Raw genomic sequence first — 17,176 nt, 5'->3', positions numbered from 1 at the left:
TTCCATTATAAATTTGACCTGATTGAATTTCCAGAGGATTTAGGACAAGGTCCTGATTCACAAAACTTACCTTTGTCTCCAAATCAATCAGACTCACAGCTCTGTCATCAACTTGGAGAATCATATCCTGAGTCCATACTTTGCCCTTGGCATCAAGCAATTTCAGCTTTCTTATTCCATCTTCTACTGTTATCATAGCCTCTTTCCGATCCATAACAAAAGTAGTCAGGTGCTGATGATTAGAATATAAATTAAAGATACCAAATATAACATATTGTCATTTTCTAAACAAATTGATAAGTTAACTACAGTAGAGAAATATATAAAAATAACAGTACAGTTTTGACTCTAACATTTTAATTCTTATTAATCTAGAATCTTTTATAATGCTGTTTATCAAAGGGCAAACAATACTACCTATTGGTTGGGATAAGTATGTTACATTAGTGTTTTAATTAAGGGGAAATGATTCATCCTATTATATTTCTAATGCTATGCAATAATATACCCCACCTTAAAGAAGATTTACCATATCACATTTGAACAAAACAACAGTGCCAATTTCCTTTTTCGAAGAATCAATATCTTGTCTTCTTTCAAACACACATTTTTGGAGGTCTAGACTTATGATTTCATTGATTTGGGCAACTGGCAGTTTTGGAACCTTCCTACAACAATGCAGATCAGTAACTTTTCTTAACTTACAGTTTTAAACAGATGAGGAAGGGCATGTCATGGGGCACAGAGGAGAATCACTTACCCATATTCAGACAATCATTAGAGGTTAAGACCAGTACTTGAACCCCCACCTTTTTCTATTATGCCAGGGCTGCCTCTCTACAATTATTTAAATACTTTCACTACAGTTTAATTCAATTCAGTGACAATGATTTCCATTTGATAGCTTCAACGTTACAGATTACTATCATCTGGGATATATGAGAAGAGAAATAACAGCTCCAATCAGTATCTGTGATAAAAGCACACTTCTAGTTTTTGAACTATCATCAGCAGTTACTTGCTTGGCAAAAGAAATTCTTCCAGTATTTAAGAGTGTGAGCCTAAAGATATTAACATTTGAGTTTATGTAGAAAAAAGTAAAGAAACCCTATATCCTTTTTAAGCATTTTCTATTGTAAACAAAGTGAATCTAAATAGGATTTAATTAATGACCCTTCCCCCCCTCAAAAAAGGTTTGAAAGAAACCAGTTAAATCACCAAATTACGGAGTAAAAGCATCTGACTAAATAGAACAAGCAGAGATGGCTTGGGAGGGGGAGGGTACATCTAAAAATTTATAACTACACCTAAAGAAACTACTATTGGTTCAATCTCAAAAAATATTCTGTAATGCAAAAATATAAAGAAGGTTATGTTGTGTGATACAGAATGAGGCTGATGGTGACAGTGGATCTATGATTTGCATTCATTCTTCACTGAAATACATTGGACTGCCCAGTTATTTTCATATGTCAAGAAAAAGGATAATATAGGTTGAAGGAAGGAAAACATCTTACTTCAACACGATACTGAGTTGTATCTGACATGCTGTTGATGCTATCTCTGGCATAATTCTTCCGTTGTTCTGAAAGAAATGAAAAAGACATTATTTATTCACTCCCAGTCTATGGTTCATATCACAAGATCATCTCTAAAACAAGTCTGCTTCACATATAAATACAATAGATGACAAGTCACCATTGTATCTGTGTAGCTGAAGACACGTGTTATTCACATAAAATCTTGGAGCCGCAAAATGAGCAATTAATTGTACAGCATAAGATTAAGGGACCCACCACAAGTGTTCAGAATTCAACAGGTTAATGATATTTTAAAGGGTACCAAAAGTAATTTAGTCTAAATGGACAGCTACAATTTCATAAAGGGATACAGGCTGGTTTGACATTTCTTCTATCTTTATGTTAAAATATCAATGATCTAGAGAAAACTGAAAAAATATGTCATATATACTATGTTATGTGAATTAAGCAAAATTATTGCTATTTTTAAAAGCACAATAAAACATCACTTCCTAAGATCCAAATTATGGGCTGGGTTAGAGAGGTTTAAAATGTGATTAAATTGCAGAATCTCATTAAATATTCAATATAGACACAGACTATTCAAAAGTAAGCTATTTAATAGAGTAGTAAAAATAAGCTCAATTAAGAAAAATCCAGAAAACAAGAGAAGGGGAAATAATTGTTCTAAGCTACTTAAAAAACAAATAGGCATCTCTCGTTCTCTGTTACATAATGCTGCAAAATCAAAAATGTCATTAAATGAATATAAAAATACTATGGGGATATTTACTACTAGTCACTCGTAAAGAACAAATGATTTAACGATTGGTACATATATTCAATGGCCATATTACTCATGTTTAAATTGATTAATTTATCATATTCTTCCTAAATCTTCAAAACAATTTTTTTCCAAATATAAGCTATGACATGATTATAGGCAAGAATATAGGAAGAATATCACATACTTTTCTCAGTTGATAATAATGATCATGATGACGATAGGTGATAATGATGATATGATGATGATGATGGCTAACATTTATATAGCATCTACTTTCTGCCACATACTATACTAAGTGCTTTACAAATTTTATCTCATGTGATCCTCACAACAACCCTGTGAGGTAGGTAGTTATTAACCCCATTTTACAGATGAGGAAACTGAGGCAAGGACAGGTTAAGTGACTTGCCCAGGGTCACACCGCTAGGTAAGTGTCTGGTGCTGCATTTGAACTCAGGTCTTCCCGACTCCAAGCCCCAGTGCTCTGTGCACTATGCGCCACCTATCTGCCCCTAAGATAAGACACAACAGAGGTTCTTTCTACCTTTTCTTTTTTAGGTAAAATGAGATATTTGCAAAGCATCTTTTTAAGCCCCAAAGTGCTATATAAATGCTGGCTGTGATAATTAGCAAAAGTAGTAGCAAAAGAAGTTGAAAAGGTATGTTGAGAATAAAAGTAAACAAATACAAAATGATAAAAGTGATACATATTCAGAGTAGTAATATTTAGAATGAAAAATAAACCTAAGATGTTACTTCATTATTAAGAGCCGATGAAAGGGTCAGTTTTAGAACTGTTAGGCATCAGAGGTTACTGGGGTCAACCCTCTCTTTCTACAGATGAGGAACTGAGGCCTAGGGCAACGAAAGGCCAAATTTGCCCCAGGTCACAGTTATGAGAGTGGTAGGGGCAGGAATTGAATTCAGATCTTTTGACTCCAACTCCAGCTCCAAACAACTATCAGCAATTGACTTAGACTTTGTAATTACTTTTTCAAAAACAGAAAAAAATCCCTGCAATCTTTGCAAACTATAACATACATTTAAGATGAAACAGTGCTTATTATTTAAATTCCACAAATCTGAGGTTTTGTACACAGATATACTAATGAATGCCTTGAAAATGAATTATTCATTCTATTTTTGCTTTTGCAGCATATCAAATGCTTGTAAGATCAGACACACCACAAAGTTCAGTGTTTGCTACCTTTCTTTTTTTGTTTGGATGATGATCTGAAGAAGTATAATCCATCTTGCCCTGATGAAACAAGGTAATTAAAAAGAAATGCCTGTTCAACTTCTAAAATTTATTATTTTTACTCCAAAATGTCACAGTACATTGTACAGTTAGGTCCCACATACTGAACAAAGGATTACTTAGATTTGTTCTGATTTTAACTTGGATTCCATTGTGAATAATGTTTCATAATAAAATTGCATTTTAAGGGAGAAATGTTATAATCCTCTCTTTGAAATATTATCTTGTTATCCAGGAATTCTCTAATGAAACAATTATGTCATGATCAGTTGGGCAGTTATTCTGGGACTAGCACCCTAATGATGTATAAACACACTCTAGCTAGTACCCTCAGCAATGTCACCCCAGAATATTCAACCATGTTGTCAGGATGCGGCAGCCTCACGGTGTTCTGCTCATTAAATATGTCTTACACACATGTGATCACCAAATACAACAAACAGAAGGTCAAGGGTAGGGGCGCATTTGGTTTTCACAGTTCCCATCATATTGTAATAGTAATTCTGAATGAGAAAAAATTTAGTTCTTTCTAATTGTTTCTACATGAAAACCAAGCTATACTAATTTTCCTACAAGTTTCATAGCTCAGTGAAATACATACTTCATAGAAAAAAATGAAAGATTATTTGGAAAATAATCATATAATGATGTTGATGATTCACTGCCTAATATCCCAAATGAAAATTTAATGAGGGCTTTTCCTAAGCTTACTTTCTTATTCTAGATAAAATGCTAGATTTAAGTGAGGAAGTCCTGGGTTTGAATCATGCCTCCAATGCTTACCACAACAATACGTGTGAACATGGACAAATCACTTAACCCCTGGGTACATCAGGTTGCACATTTGTAAAATAAGGATAAAAATACCTATAGTGCCTATAGCACAAGGTTGTCATCAGACTCAAATGAGAATGTATATGCAAAGTGATTTGCAAATTTCAAAATGCTATAGAAATGCCAATTATTGTTATCACCATTGAATTCCTCATTGTTGTCATTGGTATCATTTCTGCGATTTATCCACATATGAAATAGGAAGGCAGGATATAACAACAAAGTTTATAAAAATGGGCAAAAATGTTTACCCTATCATGTTAATAACCTTTAAAAAATAGGTGTTATTTTTCCATTTATTCTGATTCTAGAAACAAGTGCAACTTAATCTTAATACACAAAGCAACATTTAAGGAGGTAATTTGAACTCCTGACAAGCTCTTGCAAAAAGAAAAAAAAATGTGGGGGAAGTATTTCTCTTTCAGAAGAACTATGCAAACACATATGGGTAAAGTTATAAATATCAATGGTGCACCTCTTCTGAGAATCTCCACCAAAAGAATCAGAGCAATCGTGAAGCCTCAATGAAGCCTCTTGACACAAAACTCCAGTCCTTGAAGACCTCTTTTTCTTTCTCTGATATCTGTTGGTCTTTATTGATTCGAAAAACACTTGTTTCAGCTGATATGTCTCTTTCAAACTTTAAGAGTGAAGAGATCAAGGTTAAATGACTTACTAAAAGACAATTGAATCAATACAGTATGAAATTTCCAGATTCCTTGACTTATAATCAGGTTAGCATGTCTGTAAAACTGCTGGAGCTGAATCAGGAGATCTTATAGGTCCCTATAGGCTCAGCTTGTGGCCTCTTTTTTCCTCTCTTAGGTTACATGGCACAGCATATGATGGATACATTTACCTGACAGTTTCTGAGACCATGCAAATTCTGTGAAATGCAACAGGATTTAAGAACATTAAGAATAAAAGACATTGAATGAATCTAAGGAGGACAATAGTCAGTTACGAAAAATTACCAACGTATATATAAAATGCTTTTGAAATGTAAATGGGTTAATTTACAAAGTTGGAAAAGAAGATTCTCTTATGCAAATTTGAAATTACTTTCAAACACACCATTCAGAAATAGGAATTTAAGTGTTTTTAAAAAAAAAAAAACTAATTCACAGTATTGGTTGATGTTCATTTGTTTTTCCAAATAGAGATGACATCATACCAACTATATTAATCCCCAAACACCCAAAAGCTGCCTGCTTAAAGGAACTGATAGTAATGTCATCCATCACCAATTGCCTATTGGATATTTCAGACTGGATGTTCTAGAGACATCAACTCAACCTGTCCAAGACTGAAGCCCATTATTTTCCCCCCAAAACCCATTTCTCTAACAAATTTCACTATGACTATCAAGGGTACCTATTCTTCCAGTTATTCTGGTTTAAAACTTCAGGTGGTAAACTAAACATTTGACTGCTTTCTAATACTAAAATCATGCATCATTATTTCTCAATTATTTCACAGAAAATACATATATGTACACATACATATATATATAACACAGAGACATATCTCTATCTGTTAAAATAAAAGCTCAAATATTTAAGCATTTAATAATCAAACATATAAAATGTGTCTCTAATGAAAGTGTGGTGCAAAAAGAGTGGAGGATGTGGTCTTGGTTTTTAAAACACAAAGTAGTCTTGTACATATGAGAGAAATGTTAGACACTGTACCAATTAAATATTGAGGGTAGGCTAGACCTTAATGTGTGATAAGTATAGGTACCAGCTAGAGTGATAGTAGAAAGCTAAAACTAAAAATAAGATATAGTAAGGTAGAAAAAAAAGTAGAAGGTGGAAACTTAAGATATTTATTTGGAAGAAGTTATCTATTAGAGAAAGCCATATATCTAAGGAGGTACACATCAGAAAAGTGTATTTAATACATAGTATTATGTATAATGTGTATACATTGTAAATACACGCCTATTATGTATTTACATTATATACTATGTACATATGGAAGGTACACAGTACACGTGTGTATAGATGTAAAGTAGCAAAGATGCCTATCAAATTCCAATTTGGTAGTTTGGTGCACATTACTCATGCCTTCTTTCTGTCCTCATTTTGTATACTGACCATTTTATATATTCCTGCTACCTTCATCAGAGGGAGAAGAAAAGAAGAAAAAAGTCAGCCTCTTTCTATAGTGTTTAATTAGTGCTAGGGCTTTTTTAACCATTCCCCAATAAAACTCCTTCTCCTTATAAAAATGCCATTGCAACTTAAAAGAAGAGTTAAAATTGTTAAGCAAAATGATGCATCCAAAAGATCTCTAGGCCCTTTCCATGTCCAGGAGCCACTAGGAAAGCAGCCTCTGCTGCCATGTTGGTGAATCTGTAGTGTATGGTCCTACATAATTGCTCCAGCCTCCTCATCAAGCATGACAAACAGGCCTATGGCACTGAGCCCAATAACCTCAAGGCCTGTAACTCATTTCATTAGAAAGGGCTGATCACAGTGGTATTGAAATGAAGGGAAAGATGGAGGAAACATGCCATCTCCTACAAGAGAACCATTATCAACAAAAATGCTTGAGCCACATTCAACAGTATCTGGCACATCATCTGCAAGGACAAGCCTGGCCCATGCTAGGCTACATCTAAGGTGTTAATGTCATGGAGGTGAAGAACTCTCGCATGGTTACTTACCAAAGAATTGTCCTGTCTGTCAACACAAGAAAAACCAAAGACAATGGTGCAGATTGGTACAATTTATTATCAAAATGGGAGACTCTCAACAATAAGGGATTTTCTATTGCAAGCAAAATGGCAAACATCACAATCACTCCACTGACTGAAGACAAGGTGGAATTAGAATGTAACAGCATTACTTAAATTCTCAAAAAGTACATCAAAAACATATCCAGGAGTTTGAGATATTGCACAAGAAATTTCATGACACTTTGGGAAACCTGACTAAGGCACAGGTGAAAATGGAAAAGCTAACATCAACCACCAGTGAAATTTATAACCTAGAAAATTACCATGATGGAAATGGAAAGTATCAAATACTCCTTTTCCATACATGGCATACAATCTACTTTTATTAAGGAAATTTAAAAGATGGAAATATTCCATTGTTGAAGAGCTCACCCATGCTATGAACCAGAATCTCATCCTAAGCTACTTATTTATGGGGTTGTACCAGCTCTATGGCTTTTTTATGAGACACGTAGACATATTTATGGAATAAAACAAGTATCTCCATAACACAGTACAATAAAAAAGATGACTGCATATGAATCTGAAAATCTACTATGTACAACTTGTCATTACTTTCAAATATACAATGAAATTATCATGTAAATTTCTTTCTTTTTTCTTCCTTCCCCTCCATCGATGGCTATTGTTAGACACAAACAGGTATACACACACACACACACACACACACACATGTAAAATTACATATTTTTATTTATCAGTTCTTTCTCTGGATAGAGATGATGTCTTTCTTCATATGTCCTTTATAGTTAATTTGGATATGTATAATAGTCAAAATAACTTATTTGTTCAAAGTCATTCTTAAAACAATATTGATATTACCGTATAAATGTTCTGCTTCTGCTCACTTTGCTCTTCGTTATTTTGTGCAAGTCTTTCCATGTTTTTCTAAAATCACTGAGCTCATCATTTCTTATACCACAATAGTATTCCATCACAACCACACATCACAACCTGTTCAGCCATTCCCCAGTTGATGGGCATCCCTGCAACCTCTACTCCTTTGCACCACAAAGACAGCTGCCTCAAATATTTTAGAATGCATGGGTTCTTTTCCTTTTCCCTTCATTACCTTTGGAAATAGACCTAGTAGGTATTGCTGGCTCAAAGGGCATAGGTAGTTTAATATCCTTTTGAGCATAAGTCCAGACTGATCTCCAACATGGTTGGATCAGTTCACAACCAACAATGAATACGATAGTGGGTTCATGGACTCCAGAAGCATGGTTAACACCAATGAATGTCACAATCCACTCAGAGGGAATGTAATCTTGTACTATTAACAGACGCAAGTTTGTATCTGGGGGAAAAGCTGTGAGGACAATCTTAGTATCAATCTAAGGTGGGATCCTCCTGGCTTAGTTTCTTTATTGTGTTCCTTTTGAAAAGAAACATTTCCCACCTGAGGTTGGCCATGAGGTTGAATTGATACTGCACAGTTGGAGTCTCAATCAAAACTGAGATGACCCTATTTGAAGGATAACAGCCCATATTTACCCTGCTTCTGGTTATTGTTTCCCTATTTTTTTGGGCCTTTGTTTGTTTAAGCTTTTTGCTAGATTTGTGTCCTCCGGGCTTAAGTACTCTCCACTTTCAGATGACTGACTGCTTAAGCTAGACATCACCTTCTGTCCATGACTGTGATGTGTCATCCCTGGACCTGGTGTCAGTTGCGTTCTGGATGCTAGCTTGCTAAAGAACTGGCCTCTCGACTAGGACTCTTGACCTCTTGGGGCAGGGAGAGCTCTAAGTCCAATTTCAGCAGGAAAAAGCTATGGAGGACAAGACCTTTGCTCCTTACTCCAAGACTTCGAGCCCCATTTGTTCAAGGGGGGAATGATGACATTGTTCTGTATACCTATTTTGTGTTATCCCTGTTTTACTGTTATTCTGTTATGGGGTTATTGACACGAGTTATACCAAAATTCCCATTGACCTATGTAATGGTTACAAAAGATCTAGGGGCTTAAGAGTGAGTCATGTGGCCACTCTGGTAATGAGATGTTATGTTATGTATTTTGTAAATGTGAAGCTCATGATATATTTATTTTGTGGGGATTTTGTTGTACTTAAGAAATGTTAACACCTATTCAGATACAAGTTGCCTACGTAATGGATGTGAAAGATCTTGGGGCCTAATGTGATGTTAATATGATTAAATATCTTCCCCACCCATTTAATAGTGCTCAGGTGGGGCTAGTAAAGAGAAGCTTGATTAGGGGAGGCTTGTTTGCAGCACGGCCCACACTCTTTTACTAAGTATAAGGCCCCAAACCCACATCCTTTTTGCTAACTAGATGCAAAGCCCTAGGCCCACATCCTTTTGCTGATTGGATATGAAGTCCTCAGGCCCTAAAAAGGATAAATATATTCTGAGGGCAGCTGTTAAGCTCAGAGAGATGGAGAACTGGAAGAGCCTGAGAGACAGAGAGAGAACTGGAAGGGCTGAGAGAGACACAGAGACGGAGAGACAGAGAGAGAGAACTGCAGTGGCTTGGAGTACTGCACAGGCTCTCAGAACTGCAAGCTCTCAGAACTGCAAGCTCTCAGAACTGCAGGAGGAAAGGACACAGGCAAACAGACAGGATGTGTGAGTGAGTGTTTACAGAAAGGGCTTAGCAGAGGGGAAGGTTACAGGATGGCTGGGCTCCTTGCTACAATATTGTGTTTTAATTTCCTTGCTGTTACATTGAAGAGGACTTACTGGTTTTGGGATACAATTGTTGCTATGTCAAACTGGAATTATTGGTTTTGGCATTTGATCCTCTGGTGTCTGAATAAATGTTTTACTTCTTCTGTCTTCTACATAGAGAGTCTCTAATATTTTGCGATTCCAAACTATAGAGGCACACTCATGGTCACCATCGATAATGTGAATCTTGCCTTACTGATACAGCTGCTTAAAAATAAACAGAGTAACAATGTATTCAACAATGGATACACATATGGATGTGCATTTATTTCTCAACCATTGTGAGCCAAGATCCTAGAATTCTCAGCACCTACTCATTGTCAGTATATTTCCAAAAGCCAACTTGTGTGGCTTGTTTAGTACTGCAGTACTAACAGTACTGTCACTTAACCCAATGAAGAGCCGTAGGCACAAGGGGAGCAGGTGGACAGGCCAAGGGCTACGAATAAGTCTGGTGAGATGGTAAGACTTGAATCTTCCCAATTTTAACATACATTCATGAGTATTCCATGCATCCTGATCTTGCACCAAAGACAGTTAAGTAAAAAATGATTTTAAGTAATACTAGCATAATTTTTGAGAAAGAAGACGCATCACATAATGGTCGCCCCACTTTTTGCAAAACAAAAAAAGGGCATAAAATCTGTGATGATCAAGCAGTGAAATACAGTATTAAAGGAAATAAAAATTCATATTAAGGTAAATAATTGATCTTGATTTCAGAATACTGATGAAACTTTTTTTTTCTCTCAGTAGAAAGTTGAGGGGTATTGGGTATAGAATAGTATGTCAATAGTGTGTCAGTTTCATTTGCTTAACTTTTTGTTACAAAGGGAAGGGGGAGGACAGAGATACATGTATTAGGTAATGCTGTAAAAGAAAAAAGCATCAATAATTTAAAAAAATAAAAAGAACAAATATTATAGAGCTCTCCATATGGCTACCCTCCACTGAGTCAGTGCCATCCAGTGGAGCCAGAAATTGGTTGTGGTTAAGATGTGAACCTGCCCACCTAAGGGTACCACACCTAACTTTGGCTAATAAAGTCAAACTGCCCAACCTAATTTTTTTTTAAAAAAGGTCTGACAGCCTATTCAGCATTCCACCTATCTAGCCTACCTCTTTGAAAGGAAGATTTTATATATATGTATGTATGTATGTATGTATGTATGTATGTATGTATGTATGTATATGTGTATATGTATATATGTATGTACATATATAATATTTCATCATAAATCCTCTGGTATCATTACATCAATCCGAATTGAGTACCTTTTAGGATTCTTTTTCTTTAAATTACTGTGGTCTCTCCTGCCTTGATTGCTTCACAGTATCATTTCACATACATTTTTCCAAGTTTTGGTGAATTCCACATATGCATTATATCATATGGCACAATGGCATGTTAATACATGAATATTGCATCTTTTGCTCAGCTATTCCCTAATCAATGGTAATCAAATTTGCTTCCAGGTTTTCACCACTACAAAAAGTATTGCTATGGATATTTTGGTATATGTGGGACCATTCCATCTATCTTTGGATTCTTGGGTTATATATTACATGTAGGATCAATCTATATGCTGGGAAAAGGGTATGAACATTTTAGTCACTTTTCTATCAAAATTCTAAATTATTTTCCAAAATGAATGGACCAGTTTACAGTTTAATCAATATTGCAAATGTGGCTATCTTCCAATATTTTGTCATATTAATTAATATAATGTGCCCTTCCAATATTTGCTATTTTCATCTTTAATCATCTTTGCTAATTTATGGATATAAGGTAGAACCTCAGAGTTGTTTAAATATTCATTTATATAATTATTATTTGAAGGATTTTTCCCATGTGATTATCAATACTTTACATGTTTTCTTCAGAAAATTACCCAGTCATACCCTATGAGTAATATCTGTTTTTGAATGGCAGTTTATCACTTCCTTATATAAAACGGATGTGACAGTTAGGTGGCACAGTGGAGAGAGCATTGGACTTGGATTCAGAAAGACTCATCTTCCTGTGTTCAAATGTGTCATCAGATACTTACTAGCTGTATGACCCTGGGCAAATCACTTATTCCTGTTTACTTCACTTTCCTCATCTGTAAAATGGAGAAGGAAGTGGCAAACCACTATAGTATCTTTGCCGAGAAAACACTAAATGGTGGTCACAAAGAGTCAGACATGACTGGAACGACTCAACAACATATATAATGAATACTAGACTTTTATTAGAGATATTTCATGCAAATAATTTTCTATTCAGGAGTTTCTCTTCTTAGAAGAGAAGTGCGAGCTTCATGTATTTAATTTGTACAAAATCTTTTAAATTTTATGCAGCCAAAATCATCTATATTTAATTCGTATAACTATTTCTATCTCTTATTTGGTTAAGAATTCTGAATTAATTAATAGTTGTGAATAGTCTTTCCTTCTATCCTCATTCAATTTTTCAGTAATGTGATGACCATTTATGTTTAGGATAAGTATCCATTTTGACTTTATTGTAATATATGCTTTAAGTTGCTGGTCTAAGCCTATTTTCTGGAGAGTACTTTACATTTTTCCCAGCAGAACTTCTCACATATAGAGCATTTTCTGCAGCAGAACTTATAAAATAGGGATTACTTTTCCTAATATTTGTCTTCTTGGGATAACTGAACAGTAGGCTACTCCAGGCAGTTATTTTTCTGGATCTTGCTTTTCTAATCTGTTTCACATTCAAAATTTCTTTTAAAAATGCCATCGTCTCATATGCTCCCTATGAAGATTGCTCTGATGTACAGTCCCTGGCTGTACATGTTTCTTCCACATGTACGTACCATGAAGGTTGCTCTGACGTACAGTCCCTGGCTGTACATGTTTCTTCCACATGTATATACCATTTGTTGGTCCTAGGCACATATTCAAACTCATTTTCTTAACTTTAAAATGGCCACAAAAATGAAAAGGCTAGAACAATGGTTAAAATGATAGCTGGAGAACCTATTGGTCTTATTCCTATGTTTTCAGTTCCTCTGACAATATAGATTATTCATAGTGATAAGAATTGGCAATAAAACAAGAATAATGATAGAGAAGAATTTCTTATGATTTGGATTTTCTGGATATAGTCACTGCCTTCAAAATTCCTAATTATAAATGGTCATGTTGTAAATACTAATTATAATATCATTTTTCTGAAAGTCACTTCTCCAGTAACTTCAGCTATGTACAATACAATTGAGAGTCTAAAAAGAATTAAGACTTGTAATTAAAATAGATGCCACAAGGCTATGTTTCAACCATAGGATATCTCCTCAGTCACTAACTCAGATGTAATATTTGCTTTTCTTCTATATACAATTTTATGCAAAATTCATTATTTGGTTTCTTGCCAACAGCAGAGGAATTTTAAATGCTAGGGAATGTGAGAAATGGTGCTGTTAAAAGCAAACACATTGATTTTAAGGAAAAGTGAGTTGACTTTGAAGAAAGAAGGCACAATGATTATAATAATAAACAGACACAATAAACAACCATAGCATTTGGGGCCATTGAGTTTGAAGGCCAGAAATTCTATAAACTTTAGTAGCTCCTGAGCCATCACAGTATTATTGGGACTATATTCTAGGAAGGTACATTCAAGTATCTTCATAGTACTTTGTACCTTTTTTATGATGTGTCACATCCTATTTTATATTAGTCATATGAGTACTCATCATTTCCTCTATTAAATTATAAATTCTTTAAGGACAGGAGCTGTGACCGTCTTCATCTTTGTATACCCGGGGGCACCTATAACAAAGTACATTTCATTTAATATGTGATTAACGTATATTTAATTAAATTTCTATTTATCAAGATAGCCTTAAGTCATCAAGAAAAAGGTTATGTTTAGTATGATCTATCTAAGAAGGTAGAGAGCTGTTTAATGGATTTTAGAAGTATTTCTATTACAGGTGGTTAATATTTTTAAAGTTTTGATTTTTCAGTTATAGTGAAAGTTGATTTATGTAACAATTGCTCAATGGTGCTAGAAAAACGAGGTATTCTTATATTAAGACAAGTTATGTCCAACAAATAAATTATACTTAGGCTAGATATGAGATACTCTGGACTGTAAAACTGCCTATTTCAGACTCAGATGTTATTTGACTAGAAAGCACCATTGGGAATAAAAGGACTTAATATAACATCTACTGGAATAGTCTATTTCTTTGAAGGCTCTGCTCTAATGACCAAAAAATAGTAAGAAAAGGAGGCAAAAATTTATGGAAAATGCATGTATGATGAAGATATAAATTAAATTATAACTTCACTTTACTACAGCTTTGCTCACAAGGAAAAAGTATGGTAGGTGTGGGAAATCCAATGATAAGTAATATGAAAAATAGGATTCACAGATTTACTAAGAATTTAATTTGAATTTTAATCTGGTTGTAAATTAGCAGAATATTCTACCACTCTGAAAGAAAAAAAAGTTCTTTAGAATAGAAGTAATACTAGAAATCAGACACAAGCATTTAGCTAAAGAGCTAAATGAAAATCATCTAAAGAGAATATTATGGAATTAATCCATATGCTCTCTTTTATTATGACTTTGGTCACCATCTTAACTGAAACCATTATCAACTGTCACCTACATTCAAATGTCCTAACTGATCTATCTACCTGTCCCCATTCCAATCTTTCCTGACACAGCTGCCAAATTGATTTTTTCTTTGGCACATATCTGACCATGTCACTCCCCTATTCAATCAACTCTACTGGCTCCCTATTGAATCTAGGATAAAATACAAACACCTCTCTTTGGCTTTTAAAATGAGTTGGGATAACATATAGAAAGTGCTTTGCAAACTTTAAAACACTATTATTATTTAAAACACTTCATAACCTGGCCCCAAACTATCTTTCTAGATTCATTGGACATTACTCTCCCTCCTAAACTCTATGATCCAGTCAAATTGGATTTCTCGCCTTCCTCACATACAACACTCTCCAGTGTGTTGCATATCTATGCCATTGCACTGGCCTTTCCATGAGCCTAGAATGCAATCACTCCTCATCTCAATTTCATTATGTTACTATTTCAAGAATAAGAGGTTTGGCACACAGTAGGCACTTAATGAATACTTTTTGATTGACTGAAGAATGCTTCTCCACTCTCTAGTTATTAGGGACAATAAAGTGTTAACCTCCTTCCAAACAGAAACAAAATGAAACAAAACAACCTCCCCCTTCCTTGCCTTTGAGAAGAGTTGCAGTGTGAAAAAAGGGCAAAAGTATTTAAAGAGGGAGAAGAATATCTTGAATAGTGAGTAGACTTGAAGTGAAAGAACCTCACACAGAAGAGAAGGAAAATGACTGACACTCTATTAAGAAACAAGAAGGAGGCTCTTCCCTTTGACCCACCAATACCACTTCTAGAGCTGTGTCTCAAAAAGCTCACACAAGTGGGAAATGGACCAGTATGTACAAAAATATTTATAGCAGCTCTTTTTGTGGTGGCAAAGAATTGGAAATCAAGGGGATGCCCATCAATTGGGGAATGGCTGAACAAGTTGTGGTATATGAATGTAATGGAATACAATTGTGCTATAAGAAATGATGAACAGACGGACTTCGGAATAACCTGGAAAGACTTAGGTGAGCAATCATCATGAGGCTCTTCATGAAAAAGAGTATTTCACTCCTCAAGAGGTAACAGCTACCCATACCCCCAAGGAATGCTGATGTGAATCCAAAGATGCTGGAAGGTGAGATCATGGGTCAGAAGGAGAAGAGGAAGTGGTGGTTGGTCCTGACTTCATTACCCCAACACAAAGGAGAGATCTGCTGCTTTACTGGAGCACATACCCAAGACAAGACAGAAAACCTCTCAAGATCTGTCAAGAAGATATTCACTCCTTGTGATCTGTGCAGGAACAAATGATATTCTGTCAGAAGAAAACTAGAAAGTGCCCTGCTAAAGATAAGGAAGCCTAAAAGAAGAAACTGAAGACATCAGGGAAAAAGTAATTATTTTCATGCTTGCTATTCATTGAAGTAAGTGAAAGGTTTCAGTAGGAAAGACAGATTTGAGAAATGAAAAGCCATTTAAAAAACCAGAGTCTGAGAATGAGATTGGTATTTCAGGACCATTGCTTAAAAATTTGGATGGCAAGCTTCCAACCAGAAATGGAATATACCTAATGACAGCTGGTAAGAATGCACTTGCTTTTAGTCTTACAAATCAAATCAAAAGAGCTTTAAAATGAAAAAGTGAAAGGGAAGGAGAAAACTGTCTATATATTTATCTGCACTGTCAGATTCCATAAATAGCAGATGCATTGGAAAAGGAATCACAGTACAGAAGCAAAAAGGTTCACAAAATTTAAGAAAGCAGCCAGCATTAAACCCATGGCCTCATAAGTCTTTACACGTATGTGCAAATTTAGTTAAAGAGCAAGATGAACTAGAGATTTTAACAAAAGAAAAATTTGGTTTTATAGATATGACTGATATTTGGTAGAAGAGATCTATGATTAGAAAATAACCCTGTTAGGACATATCTTATGCAAAAGAAGCAATATGAAGAAATCCAGGCACCAGATGAGAAAGCATATAATGGAAAACATTCAGGTGAAGATCAATGGAAGCAGAACAAAATACATGAGTATATTATAGAACACCTGTTACTTCCTGACATAGCGTGGGCAATTTCAGTTCTCCATAGATCTGCTGGTATTCTCTGAGCAGCTAATAATTTATTTACTTGCCTTTGCAAAAATGTCATACTTCAAAAGTTGAAGGAACCAAAAAGGTGAAACGTTGTTCTGGATCTGACGTTCACTAACCAGGAGGACTTGGCTGCTGGTATAGAAATGATGGGAACCTTAGATTAAGGTTCATCACTTGTTGTTAGAGTTTGTGATAGAGAAAAAAAAGAAAACCAGAAAGAGTTTGACAGGTGCTACAGATTTGAGCATAGCATATTCCAAAGACTTTGGAGAAAGGCTATTGTAGACTAAAATTCTACTGCAGGAGTCAGCCCAAAAGGAATAAGAAACTTTTAACAGTGAAATTTATGAAGATACAAAATAAACAAAAAAATTGAAGAGGAACAACAAAAGTGAAAGTTTAAAAAATATTAAGCTATATTGGGGAAAAGAAGAGGATTAACAAAAGAAGACCAAAGCTCAGGAGGGAAAGGATAATGACCACCAATGATAGAGAGAAAAGAGAAATCCCTTCAATTATTATTTTACTTTGTTTTCTCTGCCAAGGAGAATACTCTTTATATTTGAAAGGATAAACAAAAAAATCTAAGAGGGAATCAATGCCCACAACACAAAAGCAAACTATAAGAGAGCATCTA

General features: G+C 35.0%; 1 protein-coding gene across 4 annotated transcripts in view; it reads right to left on the bottom strand.

Moving 5' to 3' along the window:
• Nucleotides 1-17,176, bottom strand: part of EPS8 (epidermal growth factor receptor pathway substrate 8) — a 263,944-nt gene that overhangs the window by 82,118 nt on the left and 164,650 nt on the right. For all 4 annotated transcript variants that reach the window (XM_036760033.1, XM_036760030.1, XM_036760031.1 and 1 more), the window contains 2 exons: nucleotides 1,518-1,585; nucleotides 71-232 (listed from right to left, as the gene is read on the bottom strand). In XM_036760033.1, the coding sequence (XP_036615928.1) occupies nucleotides 71-232; nucleotides 1,518-1,585 (230 nt within the window). The remainder of the gene's footprint in view (nucleotides 1-70; nucleotides 233-1,517; nucleotides 1,586-17,176) is intronic.

Source organism: Trichosurus vulpecula, chromosome 5 (assembly GCF_011100635.1).
Source record: "Trichosurus vulpecula isolate mTriVul1 chromosome 5, mTriVul1.pri, whole genome shotgun sequence".
Classification (NCBI taxonomy): domain Eukaryota; kingdom Metazoa; phylum Chordata; class Mammalia; order Diprotodontia; family Phalangeridae; genus Trichosurus; species Trichosurus vulpecula.
Note: the sequence above shows the minus strand (reverse complement) of the source record. Positions and strands in the feature narration are given on the sequence as shown.